General features: G+C 41.3%; 1 protein-coding gene and 1 pseudogene across 1 annotated transcript; both read left to right on the forward strand.

Moving 5' to 3' along the window:
* The first annotated feature begins 3154 nt into the window (after positions 1–3154).
* Vmn1r199 (vomeronasal 1 receptor 199) lies at positions 3155–4258 on the forward strand. The gene has a single exon (NM_134213.1). The coding sequence runs from the start codon at positions 3155–3157 to the stop codon at positions 4256–4258; it is 1104 nt and encodes a 367-aa protein (NP_598974.1).
* On the forward strand, positions 6052–7151 carry Vmn1r-ps102 (vomeronasal 1 receptor, pseudogene 102; annotated as a pseudogene).

Consider the following 15228-nt stretch of genomic DNA (forward strand, 5'->3'; position numbering starts at 1 on the left):
TCCTCTCAGAGCACAGGGGGTCTTTTGGAAGAGGAGGCAGAAAGATTTTAAGAGCCAGAGAGGATGGAGAAAAACCAGAGAACAAGGACCTCTGAATCAACTAAGCAAGATACATATGAGCCAAAAGAGACTGAAGCAGCAAGCACAGGGCCTAAATGAGTATACAGGAAGTCTTCTGGAGATTCAGGAAGCTCAGTACACAGAACTCAGTTAGTTGTTCATTTTCTCACCTCACATCCTTCTTTTCAAAATAATTAAAGCCTAATTAAGTTGGAAATAACTTCTGAGCAAAACAGATGTCGTAACTGTGGGAGAGAGGGCAGCTGTACTTCAGGGACTGAGTCTCTACAGTGGCCTTTCTTCCCCCTGACACTGTGACAATGTGAAGCCTGAAGTCTGCAGTACCTGATGGCAGCCAAGAGCCCCACAGATCCAGATAGTATAAATATGACTTGGAAAGTGTCACTTTCCCAGAGCTGCTCCAGAGCCTGTCTGCACCACAGAGGTCCAGGTGAGGACGTGGAGGTAAGATCTTAGATGCCCTCAGCTGTGCCATGGAGAGATTCATTAAAGCTGAAGTCTCTCTCTGACTAAGCCAGGAAGTATTTGAGAGACTGTGTGAACCTTGGGTCCTGTACTTTCTTCTGATCCTAACAAAACTGATCCATGCGACCAGAAAGATCAAAGGAAACAAGTTACGGGAGGTACAGAAATGAGACAGAAATGCTGAGGCGGCATCAGTATCCATCCTCAGGCTGGAGTCAGGACAGAGCTCTGGGTTATCTTTCCCTAAGGTTATATCTTTTCCATTTTTTAAGGAATCAGTAAGATAGAGAAGATTTTTAGGTATCTATAAAAAATTTGAGACAAACATAATGATATACTCCTGCAATATCAACATGAGAGGAACGGAGGCAAGATAATTGTTGAATGCTAGCCTGCTTTACACAGGGAGACTCTATCTCAAAAATAAGATAACAAAAGAAATACATGCCAAAATTCTTATAATTTAGCATCCATGCTTGCCAGTATTGTGACTCCAACAGTGTCACTAGTTTTGTAAAATGTGTATTTTTTTTTGCTTTCTATATATTTCTATGCTTTATATATTGACATATGTCTTCTTTACTGTACCATTGAATTCCTAATTTAAAACTTTTCCTTTTATATCCATCCTAACATTCTTTGGATTTTATCTCATACTACTATGCATATTTGTCACTTTACTTACTGCATACCTGCTGGGTATGTAGACAGATAAGTCACTAGCGTAACAGTTACCATTACGATATTGAGAAGTACTGCTGTAAAGATCCAGGCCGTGAACCAACTACATCCTGAAACAGCTCATCCCCCTGCTAAGCAGTAAGAAATACACAGTTTTTGCTTTTGTTTGTTCTTTTTAGAAAACCAGAGTGGATGATTGTAACCTTCCAAGGCTTGGGGATTAGATGCTGACAGGGTATCACCCATCTATGTAAACACAAGGACAGCCCATCTTTTAGTATTTCCCATTATGAGTTAGGATGAGTTGATAACAGGGTTTTTTTTTTACAGGTTCCAATCACTAACTGAAAACTTTGTTTTTATGTTAAATCTGTTACTGCTGCTGAATTCCTTGGTATTAATGCCCAGAGCATTATTCACTGTGTTCAGATATTTAGGATGATGTTGTGTTTTCCATGATGCTGTAGAGGAGCAGATGAAAGGCAATAACTGACTTTTAGAGTCATGAAGCCATCTGGACACAAACCTAGGGAAGAAACCAGGTTCACACATACCAAGTGTGCAATCACCAGGGTATAGACATTTAAATAATCTTGTGAGCTTGACAGGAAGGAAAGCAAGGAACAGAGGCATTCCAAGTACTCAGAACACACAAACCCATGGAGACACTGAAGCGATCCAGATTGCTCTTATTCTAGGAAAGTTGCCCAAAGCTTGCTAAAAATAGCCACGGTATGAGAATGGAGCTCCAAACATCATACTGCTGAGGTTTAAGTTCTGAAATCAGCTTAGATTGGTGTAGAACAAAGCAGCCTGCCTGACAAACAGGTTGGGAAAGAAACAGGAGGAGAAGCAGGCTGTAAAGCAAGCTGACATAACCGCTGCTCACAAGGCCTCACAGAGGCAAATGTCATCAGGACCTCTTAGATGGGAGAGTCCCTGCTCACAACTGTATACTCCAACCTTCTCTGCTGCATACAGCCAGAATGAGGACTCACAACTCATAAACTTACATACATGTTTACTCATCTCATGGCAATACCTAACACCTCATCAATCCCCTCTTCCATCTGCCTTACCAGCCACTGGTACAAAGCTGCTCCATGCTCCCTTAAAGGTCCCGAGGTAACTTACTCATGTGCCTCACACATGCACTAAAGACATCCCCTTGTATCACAGCCCTCTGCTACCCAGTATCCCAGGAAGCATTCTAGAGCTCAGCTAGACATCCTCCATGCCTGGAACCTGGTGGTTAAATGAATTTTTCAGGATATCTTTTGGTCATTCAGGCTTAACTGCTGGGCCCTACCCAGAAGGTTATTCAATTTGCTTGACATAGAGGACTGCCTTTAGAAAGTACCCAGTAATCATTTGTATGGAGTGAAATCACAAAATGGTCAATATCTAAACTTTTAAAATATTAAAATATAGAAATACAAGATACAAACTTAGGAGACAAGTACAAATCTAGACATTGTTGTGCTAATCAAGATGCAGATAAGAAAGGGATGTAGAACAAAGAGATGTGAAAGATAAAGTAACTAAAAGTGAGAGATGCTGCAGGTGTGGAGCAGCAGGGTTTCCCAGTGTCTGTGTGTGATGTGGGGAAGGCAGACAGGTTCAGCATGAGCCTTGGGCTTTAGGAACTGGGTGAGGAAATATGAAGAAATACAAGGAGAAACAAGAAATTTTGTTTGGGGAAGCTTGAAGTACAATTCAACTATGCTGAGAGTTAATGAGGGTAATGCATAAATGTAGACAGACAGACAGACTCACAAACATGAACATGTCAGTTTTACTAGTGTAGAGCTGTTAAATCAAAAACCTTTAAAAAAATTTACATAGCAATCAAATACCAAACACTTGTTAGTACAGGTTAACCTAGAGCCCACAGGAAGAGAGATGTTTCTGAAACCTCACATGCAGCATGCATCCACCACTGCCTCTTGAACACCAGAAAATGCTCTCATGCAAAATGTGCTGTTCAGATCCATGTCCAGCATTACTGATTCTTTCTTTAAAATGTATTTGCATCCTGCACACAAGGAAGGAAGAAATGATTTTGAAGTTAATTAAGAAAATACTTTTTCTCTTCATGACTGTGCTTGGCATTATGGGAAACATGTCTGTTTCTGTGAATTACATGTTCAGTTGTTGGGGAAGCCCTGAGAAGAAACCCGTACACCTTATTCTTATCCACCTGGCTTTTACAAACACTGTCATCCTTCTTGCAAAAGGACTGCCAAAGACTATTGTAGCTTTTGGTTTGAGAAATTTCCTAGATGACTCAGGCTGTAAGATCATTGTTTACTTGGAAAGGGTGGCCCATGGCCTCTCTCTCTGCGCCAGCAGTCTCCTCACTGTGGTCCAGGCCATCATCATCAGCCCCAGAGCATCTGGATGGAGGATGCTCAGGCCAAAGTCTGCATGGCACATCCTTCCATTCTTCTTATTCTTTTGGTTATTCAGTGCATTAATAAATATGAACCTAATAAATTCCATCACAAGTACAAGACTGAATATATCACAATTTAAGACTGATAGCAATAATTGTTATTTTATGTTACCAAGTCAGAAAATAAAAGGGATTGTTCTCCCTCTCATGGTCCTGAGAGATGCAGTCTTTCAGGGTGCTATGGGAGGGGCCAGTGGCTACATGGTATTTCTTCTCTATAAGCACCACCAGCATGTCCTCTACCTTCAGAACTCCAAGCTTCTTTACAGAACTCCTCCTGAGCTGAGAGCTGCCCAGAGTGTTCTCCTTCTGATGTTCTGTTTTGTTTTCTTCTACTGGACAGATTGTGCCTTTTCCCTAATTTTAAGTCTCTCCTCAAAGGACAACACCTTAATGGTAAATCCTCGAGAACTTCTGACCCTTGGTTATGCAACGTTTAGTCCCCTGGTGCTGATTCACAGGGATGGGCTTCTGGTTGAACGTTGGCATGTTCAGTGGGAGAAATTGAGAAAATGTCTCTTATTTATATGTTCAACAAGGAAGAAGAAACTCTCAGTTCTGCAATATTGTGGGTAAGAAAAAATCCCACACAACAGTTTAGGCATGCATTATTCTCAAACAATAATCTTGGTTATTCAAGCCTTGCACTGAGGTTTATCTTAGCAAATTGCAATAATCAAGAAATCCCAGGGGCTAAACCACCTACCAAAGAGAACACATGGAAGGACCCATGGCTCCAGCTGCATTTGTAGCAGAGAATGGCCTATTTGGACATCAATGGGAGGAGAAGCCCTTGGTCTTGGGAAGGCTCGATACCCCAGTATAGAGGAATGCCAGGGCACGGAGTTGGGAGTGGGTGAATAAGTGGTCAAGCACCCTAATAGAAGCAGGGAAAGGGAGGATGGGATGGGGGTTTCTGGAGGGTAACCTGGGAAAGGGAAAGCTGATAACATTTGAAATGTGAATAAATAAAATATCCAATTTAAAAAAAAAAGAAATCTCAATCTCTGTTGGCTACTCTTTATGGGACTTTATAAAACATTTTTTGTATTAATTTTCTGTACCAATAGTTTGCCTGCATTTATGACTATGTAGCATGTGAATGCCTGAGGTCTGTACAGACTGGAAGAGATCCCCAAATGCCCTGTGATTGACTGGATTTAATGGATGGTACTGAAGTAATATGTAGTTGCTGTGAATTGAACCTGGGTTCCCTGAAGTTCAGCCTTTGCTCTTAGCAGCTGAGCCATCACTCTAGCACTAAAAATATCATTTAAATGATCTGTAAAACTGTCACTGCTACTATCATGACTTGAAACATGCAGATAAAGTTCATAAATTTTATCAAAATTCATAGTAAAGTAATTAGGTAGCTCAAAATTTTCATATATTTTACCTTAATTTTTGCTTGCTAAATATTGTACTGTGGAGCTATTTTAGGCAACTTCAAAGTATCTGTAATTATCCATCCATAGAAAAGTTTTTATAGAACTATGAAAGAATGATAGGTACTGTGCATTCAATCAAGAGGAGCCCAGTGCACCAGCCACAGAAATTAAATGCACTGAAACATTTCATTGGTGTTATATTCCTGAAGGATCTCTCCAGGAATAAAGCTTGCAGATATGAGACAAACTAGATAACAAATAAACAGTGAACTTTCATTTAATATTTGTCTACGGTTCCTATGTTGATTTTAAAATGTGGAGTTGCCTTTTTTTCAAGATGAATTAATAAATGAGTGAAGCAGACTGAGGCTTGTTAGCCACTGCCTTTTATTAATGTCCAGGTGTTCTCAACAGCACTACCTCGTTCCTTATCATCAAAGAGTTGGATCTGACTCTATATTCATTTCAATGAAGGGTTCCTTACTTAATTTCTTAGATAGGATCAATGCAATGTTACTGAAATGGTCCTAATAATCCGATGGACAAATTATCAAAAAACATTGACATAATCATTGAACATGATATTGTAGTGTAGTTAGTGGTAGAGATATACCTTATTTTGAAAAATTATCTGCCATATCATATAATTTCTTATAAACATTGTGGGTTCATCATGGACGTACTTTACAATATTATCAGGCATGTTCTTTTTTCATTTGTCAAGTATTATACTTCTTGAGGAGCTATAATTTTTGTTAGGTCAATACTTACTTGAAGGATGAGTTTGTACCAGATAGTAAAACAAATCTGAGAAGGGAGGCATCTAAGGTGATGTTCAATATCATGGCTTAGAAATTGACTGATGCTGTTTTTTTGTTGGAATGTTCTCATAAAAAGAAATTGAGAGATGGAGATCATATAGAACTATCTTCTGTGAAGGCACCAGCATGGTGTTCAAGTCTAAATGTCAATATCATCTCCATGTCAGAGGAAGAAAAAAAGGGGTGAGGGAAGGTCACAAGAACAAAAGAAAGGTATTTACAAGCAAATAATCCTGTGAATTTTCATAATATACTGGTGATTATCCCCCTAAAAACAGAAACCCCACAGGTTTCAACCATATCATGTTACTTGCGTGTGTTTCTCAAAAGGATTGTACAATTTCTGGGCATGAAGATGATTTAAAGTGACCTGAATCACAGAATAAATTTTATTTCCATCATTGGGCCTAGAGATTTTAGGGAATATTATCTTATTTGTGAGACATGTGTATGCTTTCATCATGGGTTCTGAGAATAGTAATAAAAATCTTACTGTCATCCACTTGGCTTTTGTAAACACAATCACTATTTATTGTAAAGGGGTCAGAAATATGGCCACAATTTTTTATTTCAGAAATTCCCTAGGCAATGTTGGTTGTAAAACTATAGTTTATCTAGAAAGGGTTGCCCATGGCCTCCCTCTCCATCTGCACCACCTGTTTCCTCAGCGTGGTCCAGGCTGTCACCATCAGTCCCAGGACCACCCTTTCAAGAAAGCTCCAACCACACACTCCATGGCATTTTCATGACTTGCTTCTCCTTTGCATCTTTAATTGCCTGATAAGCTCCACCTTGCTGCACTATATCACAGCAGGCAGTAAAGCACATAGGTCAGTAGTTGGGATGTTTACTGGGTATTGCTATATGCTGCCATCCAGGCACAGAGCTAAATGACTGATGCTTTCTCTCATGGCTCTTTGTTATGTTATTTCCCAGGGTCTCATGGGCTGGAGCAGTAGGTTTATGGATCTCCATCTGTACAAACATCATGTCCGTGTTCTCTACCTTCACAGCTCCAGGTCTGCAAACAATTCCAGGTCAGATATCAGAGTGACCTAGAGGGTTCTCACTCTTATGACCGGTTCCTTTTGCTTTTATTGGGCAGATTTGATTTTATTCTTCTACACAGGTTCCACAGTGATGCACGATTCTACAATACTAAATATAAAAGCATTTTTTAGTACTTAGTTATGCTTGCCTCAGGCCTTTGTCCTGATCATCAGCAATGTCTGTGTTGCTAAGGCCTGCTGTGTTCCCTGAGCTATAAAAACTTCCTTTTTCTACCACGTTATTTATGGTATAATGCTATATACACAGGAATGGGTTTGCTTTAGCACTCTTAATGCATCACAGCAACAAATTTATTAAAATAATATATTTAATATTTTACAGACATCTGGTGATAATTAGCATCAGGCTCTAGCATGTGAACACAGATGCTAACTATCCTACCAGCCCACAATTGCAATGTTGCAGTTTAGGTTTGTGCATCCTACACAATGAAATGCAGAAGAGTATCAAGTCACTTGAAATTAGAATATTTTTCCACATGATAGAGTTTTACCCTTGTAAGAACCTCCAAACTTTTCCAGAATTTTTGTTTCTTCCATTGCTCTTCCACCATCACTGACTCCTCTACTTATTTCAAAGCACTTACTATGTGTAAGAGGCTGTTCTAAACCAATGATCAAGTGAACAAGAAGGATTTTTAGGAAGCATAATTTATCTGAAGGTCACTTACAAAGTGGAGATGATCAGGGAGAGAAGCCAATTCACTCCAGCTAGTAAGTGCTTGGCATTGCTGGGTATAAATCTCTAAGGAACAGGTAAGAGTAAACCCTGTTAAACAATTCTAGACACAGTCAAGACATTGATGTGTGGTCACAAAATAAATAAGAAAACACAGGGGAAATGTTATCTTTCAGAGATTGGCATTGTGGTTTGGAAAAAAAGCTCCAGGTGAGAGCAACAGTCCTAAGTCCAGGGGTGTGTAAATATCTCAAGTACAGTGTACCAAAACATCTGCTTCCGTCTTCTGTTCACTACTTAGTGCCTACACAGAAAATGTGGAATTTACTAGGACACCTTGTCCTTGCCTTCTAGCCTTGCTTCCAGAGTTTAGAGCTTCATCCTCAATACTGCTGTTCAGGCACATGGTATTTACAAGCAAACATCGAGGCAAGGAACTATAAGCATTGAGGGAAGCTCTTTGCTGAAGCCCATGTTGTGCACCCTTATCAGACAAGAGAGTATTGAGTTCTAAGGACTCCACAATACCTGGACCATAAGGAATCAGAGGATCCAAATGTATACAAACCATGAGTTTTCCAGTCTTTTGCTGTAGAATTCCCAGAGAGGCACCTATCCTTGCTGTGTGTGAACTTCCCTGGGGGCCAAGAGGTTGCAAAGGGCTATTCACCAAAGCTGTCCAACAGCTTACCACCCTTCTACCTGAGAAGAAATGGAAATATCTCAACAGTCACTGAAGGAGTCCCAGTGTCTGACAGGGGAGCCAAACACACAGTTCTCTAGTTAAAAGTTGAAACTCTCAAAAAACAGAGGGGTGAAGTATGCAACAGCCCTTTTTGTGGGTTGGGAGATATTCATGGATTTTTAAAACATCTAAATATGGTCCAGCTTATGGCATCCTTGTGGAGAAGGGCTGTTTCTTCAGAGACCTCAAGAGTGTACACAGAGTTTGCAATCTTTGTCACTAGTTAGTAATGGACAAGAATGAGGGGTCAGTGTGTCACCTGACACATTTCATTCCAGAATGTTTATTTCCTGTATTTTTCTTGCATTTTAAAAATAAAAGACATATACCACAAACTTTTTGTGTATATAGTTTTGATATACACTGACATTGCACAGAAAACCTTTGTATGAGAGGAATTAAAGAGACTAGCACAACAAAATGATACATTCTTGACATAGGTGTGGAGAACATGAACAGGATAAAAATATGAGCACCAAAACGCAGACACTAATGTATATGCGAGCAAGATTTTGCTGACAGGTCCCAGATATAGATGTCTTTTGTGAGGCTATGCCAGTGCCTGGCAAATACAGAAGTGGATGCTCACAGTCATCTATTGGATGGAACACAGAGCCCCCAATGGAGGAGCTAGAGAAAGTACCCAAGGAGCTGAAGGGGTCTGCAACCCTATAGGAAGAACAACAATATGAACTAATCAGTACCCCCAGAGCTCATGTCTCTAGCTGTATATGTAGCAGAAGATGGCCTAGTTGGCCATCATTGGGAGGAGAGGCCCCTTGGTCTTACAAAGATTATATGCCCCAGTACAGGGGAATGCCAGGGCCAGGAAGCAGGAGTGGGTGGGTTGGTGAGCAGGGCAGGGGGAGTGTATAGGGGGACTTTCGGGATAGCATTTGAAATGTAAATGAAGAAAATATCCAATAAAAAATTGTTTAGAAAATATGAGTACCGGGTGAAGGAATTGTTATGAAACAAATAAATTCACAGAACTAATTCTTGTGGGAACTTGGGATTCTATTCAGCCATGCTTTTATTCAATATGGATGGGAATGATAATGATTCTTGCTAGTGTGGCTGGAGATATGGTTTAGCAATTACGTGTAGGATCCTGAAAGGCAGCCTGGTTCCTGGTTTAGTACAGACTGGTGACCCCGAGAGATGGTAGGCGTTTCGCCTGGTTCCTGGACACTAAGCTCCTGGCACGAGGCTGCAGCCCTCCATAGATTTGTGGCTATGAGTCATGAAAGGTCAATGCCCCAAGTCCTTGCACAGGTAGAGGACATAACATGTGGTCATGTAGCCTCAAGAAGGATCTCCATTCTAATGAGGTACCTAATAAGCCTGGGGACTTAGCCAGTTAAGCTTTCCTTCCCAGACAGCCCTCCCTGTAAAAGGTATTCAATCTCAAGTTCACCCTGAGAACTGGGGTACAGTTGTACTCATTCATTTTACGCCATGACAATAAATGTCTTAAAACTTGGGGTCCGCCATGGGGACCAATAGAGAAGGCCTTCACCTAAAGAGCCACAGAAGACTGCTTTGTGCCGCCAGCCATGACCACCAAGCCAAGCCAGCCACCGACCAAGCTAAGCACTACTCCCCATGGGACCCAGCTGGAGTGTTCCACTTTTCTCCTGGCCCTGGGCTAGATCCAGTCAGCGGGCCCACACTCCATTCTCAGCTCTTCCGCTGCTCCCAGTGGTGCCTTGTTGCCCAAAAGTCTGAGAACCAGAAGGCCCTGGCCTCCCTGTAGTCTCGATCGGGGAACCCCAGCCAGCTATGACTGTCCTCAGGAGCTCAGACTGAGGTCCTCCACCATGGGAGTGGTGTCCTGCGGTGTCCCATAGTCCAATACCCGCCCAGAGCCGGCGTGGGTTAAGTACAGTCAAAACACCCTGAGCCCTGTGGCAGAGCAGACCCATTTAACGGTACAATTAAGAGCACTTGATAGTCAGGCAGAAGACTCATGTTGGGTTTGTAGCACCCACATGTTGATTCACAACCTCCTATAACTCTACTTTCAGAGGATCCCATGCTTTCTTACAACCTCTGTGTGGGAAGATGCCCTTCCAGGCTTCAGAAAGAGAAACTTGGACAGGCACAAAATCTTTACCTACAGTCTGTCCTGCCTGAAAAATATGCCAGAGCAATGGTGGCAAAAGTATCAATGAAAAGTATCAACGAAATGACTCCTTTTTTTTAAAGACCAGTAGTATTGGGGTTACCCTAGGTCTGTGGACGCTAGTAAATCTAGTGAAAAAAGTCTGCCCTTAAGTAAAACCAGACGCATTTTAGTTATTTTCCTAAGTTTTTGCCTCCTCTTCTGTGTTCTTATCTGCAGTGTGTAATTTAGTCATCATTAGAGAGGCTTCCCCCAGCTGCAGAGAAGAATACACAGCAGGATTTTAGGCCGAAAGCAAATCTATATGGGAGGTCTCCATTAAATCCCTCACCTCAAAGGACAGAGAATCTCTTGAAAGAGGAGGCAGAAACATTGTAAGAGCCAGAGAGGCCAAAGGTCACCAGGGAAGCAGGCCCTCTGAGGCAACTAAGCAAGGAGCATATAAGCTCACCGAAACTGAAGCAGAAAGCACCAGGCTTAAATGAATATACAGAAAGTCCTCTGGAGATGCGAGAAGCTCAGTACACAGAAACTTGGTTAGTTGTTCACTTTCTCACCTCACAGTCTTCCTCTCAAAATAATTAAAGCCTAATTAAGCTGGAAATAACTTCTGAGCAAAACAGATGTTGCAACTGAGAGAGAGAGAGAGAGAAAAGGAAACTGTACTTCAGGGACTGAAGCTCTGCAGTGGCGCCTTCCTTCCCCCTGACACTGTGACAGCAGGAAACCTGATGGCAGCCAAGAGCCCCACAGATCCAGACACTACAAATATGACCTGGCAAGTGTCACCTTCCCAGAACTGCTCCAGAACCTGTCTGCACCACGGAGGTCCAGGTAAGTACACAGAGGTAAGATCTTAGATGCCCTCAGGTGTGCCATGGAGAGATGCATTAAAGCTGAAGACCCTGTCTGATTAAGACAGGGAGTAGTTGAGAGGCTCTGTGTACCTTGTGCCTTCCACTTTCCTTCTGACTCTAACAAGGCTGATCCCTGGCTCCAGAAAGATCAAAGGAGATGAGTTCTAGGGGATACAGAAATGGGACAGAAATGCTGAGGCACTGTTGTCCATCTTCAGGGTGGAATTGGAACAAAGCTCTGGGTAGGTCTTTACCTGCTTACCATTCATTAGAGGAATCAGTATGATATATAAGATTTTCATATATCTATCATAAATTTGAGACATCTCAGGAACATCAGCACTAGGGAGATTGAGCAAAATAACTGTTTTTCAATGGTTTGCAGAAGTAGACTTTTCTAAAAAAAATAAAAAAGATAAAAAATACAAAAATAAAATTTTTAGGTCCACATTTACCAGCATTGTGACACTAACAGACTCACTAGTGTTTGTAAAGTTTATATTTTTCATTTCTGGTGCATTTCCACTATTTAAGTATTTGCACATGTTTTCTCTTACAAGAGAAGAGTTTGAAGGTTTTCCTTCTGGGTTCACTTTTATAGTCTCTTGATTTTCTCACCTAGTATTATACATACATTTCTCAACTTCAGTCATTGTATGTCTGCAGCATGTGGAAAACTGTAAACCACAAAGTATAACAGTTATCAAGACCATCTTGAGAATCCCTGCTATGAGGATCCAGGCTGTGAACTAGCATATCTTAGAACAGCTCATCTTGACTTTATCCCAGTGCTAAGCAACAAAGAGCCACAATCTTTTTTGTTTTGTTTGATTGTTTGCTGGCTTGCTTTTAAAAAAATCAGGATGAATGGATATAATCTACCCCAGGGTCTTAGAGCTTTAATCCATCATGGGAACATCCATCTATCTAAACAGAAGTCCATCCTGTCTTTTAAATTAATTTCCTTTAGCATTCCCAAATAATGGAAGAGATGAGCCACCTCTCTATCTTCTGATAGTCGATTTCAGTAGAAATTAATCACTTGTTAGAAGTTTCTTCAGGAAAGAAAGCAGGGAACAGATGCATTCCAAGTCCTCACAACACACAAACCTGTGGAGCTACTGAAGCTAGATTCCTTTCATTCTAGAAATGGTACCCAAAGCTTACTAAAAATATCTGAGATATGAGAATGGAGCTCCACAACATGAACAATAACATCCTGCTGAGGTCTAAGTCCTAGATTCAGTTGGACTGATTTAGAACAAAGGCACCTGCATATCAGAGACGAAGAAACATCTCAACAGACACTGAAGGAGTGCCAAACTGAACCTGTCATGAGAGCCAAGGCCACACTCCTTCCCTCATGTTCTCCAGGGTTAACAGTTGAAAATCTCCAAAGAAATGAATTCAACAGTCCTGATTGTGGGTTTCTCAAATACTGATGTCTCTTTGCTAAATTTTAATAATATCCAACTAGGTTAAATACCACATTGGTGAGAAGGGCTATGTCTCTAACTTAGAACAAAGCATCCTGCCTGACAAACAGGTTGGGAAAGAAACAGGAGGAGAAGCAGGCTGTAAAGCAAACTGACATAACTGTTGCTCCCACGGCCCCACAGAGGCAAATGCCACCATGACCTCTTAGATGGGAGAGTCCCTGCTCACAATGTTATGGCCTAACCTACTGTGCTACATGCAGCCATATTGAGAGCTCTTAACTCATAAACTACACTCATCAAATGGCAGTAGCTAACATCTCATGAGTCCCCTTTCCCCATCCCCCTCATCCATAGTAGTATATTGTCCAGAGCTGCTCCATGGTTTCTTAGGTGCTCTGAGAACATTCACTGGGGCCACAGATGCACTGAGTCATCCAATGGAATCAGATGACTTCCTACCAACTCTCCTAGGAAGCATCCCAGGTTTCTACAGGGCACTGTCCCTGGCTGCAACCCGATGTTTACATGAATTTTTCACACAAGAGGCTTTTCAGGACATCGTCTGGTGATTCAGCTCTAACTGAGGTTTTACCCAGAAAAGTTATACAACTTGAATGCACACCAAGGACTACCTTTTAAAAGTATCTAGTAAACATTCATACAGAGTGAAATCAAATAATGGTCAATATAAAAACCATAACATATTAAGATGTAGAAATTGAAGTTATAAGCCTTTGAATTCAAATGTCATTATAGAAATTGTTGACACATCAAAATGCAGATGTGAAAGGAATATGGAACAAAAGAAGGTAGATGTGGAAGATAAAGTTACTAAATGAGAGACATGTTGCAGCTGTTGACTAGCTGTTTCCCAGAGTCTTTGTGTGATGTGGGGAAGACAGCCAGGTTTAGCATGAACCTCAGGCTTTGGGAATTGGGTGGGGAAATATGATGAAAAGGAATGAGAAACAGAGGAAGAAATTTTGGCTTGGGAAACTTGGAATTCAAATCAATAATTCTCAGAGGTAACAAGGATAATTCATGCATGTTGAAACAAACACACACAAACACACAGTAACACACAAATACATACACAAACAAGCTTGAAGAAGTCAATTTTGCTAGTAAATCTCAAAAATAATCTCCTTTAAATTTTTATTTGTTATTTTATTTTATTTATATTTTAAATAATATCTCCCTTCCCAGTTTCCCCTCCACAAACCCCCTATCCCCTCCCTCATCCCCCTGCTTCTATGAAGATACTCCCCCACCCACCCACCCACCCACTCCTGTCTCAGTGCTCTAGCATTCCCCCTACACTAGATCATTGAGCTTACACTTCCATTGATGACAGATAAGTCAGTCCTCTGCTACATATATAGCCAGAGCTATGGGTCTCTCCATGTGTACTCTTTGGTTGGTGGTTTAATCCCTGGGAGCTTTTTTTTTCGGGGGGGGGGGGTCTGATTGGTTAATATTGTTGTTCATCCTATGGGGTTATAAAACCCTTCAGCTCCTTCATTCCTTCCCCTAAGCCCTCTATTGGGGTCCCTATGCTGAGTCTGATGGTTGGTTGTGTGCATCCACATCTGTATTGGGTAGGCTTTGGGGCACAACCTCTCAAGGGACAGATATACCAGGAAACTGTGAGTAGGTACTTCTTGGCATTAGCAGTAGTGTCTGGGTTTGGTGTCTGCAGATGGGATGGATATCCTAGATGGGGCAGTCTCTGGACGGTCTTTCTTTCAGTCTCTGCTCCACTCTCTGTCCCTGCATTTCCTTTTGACAGGAGCAATTCTGAATTAACATTTTTGACATGGGTGGGTGGCCCCATCGCTATAATGGAGTGCCTATCCACTCGATATGATCTCTACAAATTCTTTCTCCCCTTTGTTGGGTATTTCAGCTAATGTTACCCCTGTTGGGGCCTGGGAACCTCTTGGGTCCCTGGCATCTGGAACCTTCTAATTGCTACTCCCAGTTCCTCATGCTTTACTCCTGCACACCTCCTTTTAAATTCTTGACCTTCTGTACTTCTTCTTCCTGCCCCTGTTTACTCTCACAACTGATTTTGACTCCCCTTTTTTCTCCCCTTTCTCTCTCCTTCACAGATCCCGCTCTCCATTTGCTTCCTATGATTATTTTCTTTCCCGTTCTGAATAGGACTGAAGTATCCACACATTGGTCTTCCTTCTTCTTGGGTTTCATATGTTCTGTGAGTTATATGGTGGGTATTCTGAGCTTTTTAATTTTTTTATTATTTATTTATTTTTGCCAATATCCACTTATCAGTGACTATATACCATTTGTGTTCTTCACAGACTAGATTACCTCACTCAGAAAGATATTTTCTAGTTCTATCCATTTGCCTGAGTATTTCATGAAGCCATTCTTTTTAATAGCTGAGTAGTACTCCACTGTG

Source organism: Mus musculus, chromosome 13 (assembly GCF_000001635.26).
Source record: "Mus musculus strain C57BL/6J chromosome 13, GRCm38.p6 C57BL/6J".
Taxonomy (NCBI): Eukaryota; Metazoa; Chordata; class Mammalia; order Rodentia; family Muridae; genus Mus; species Mus musculus.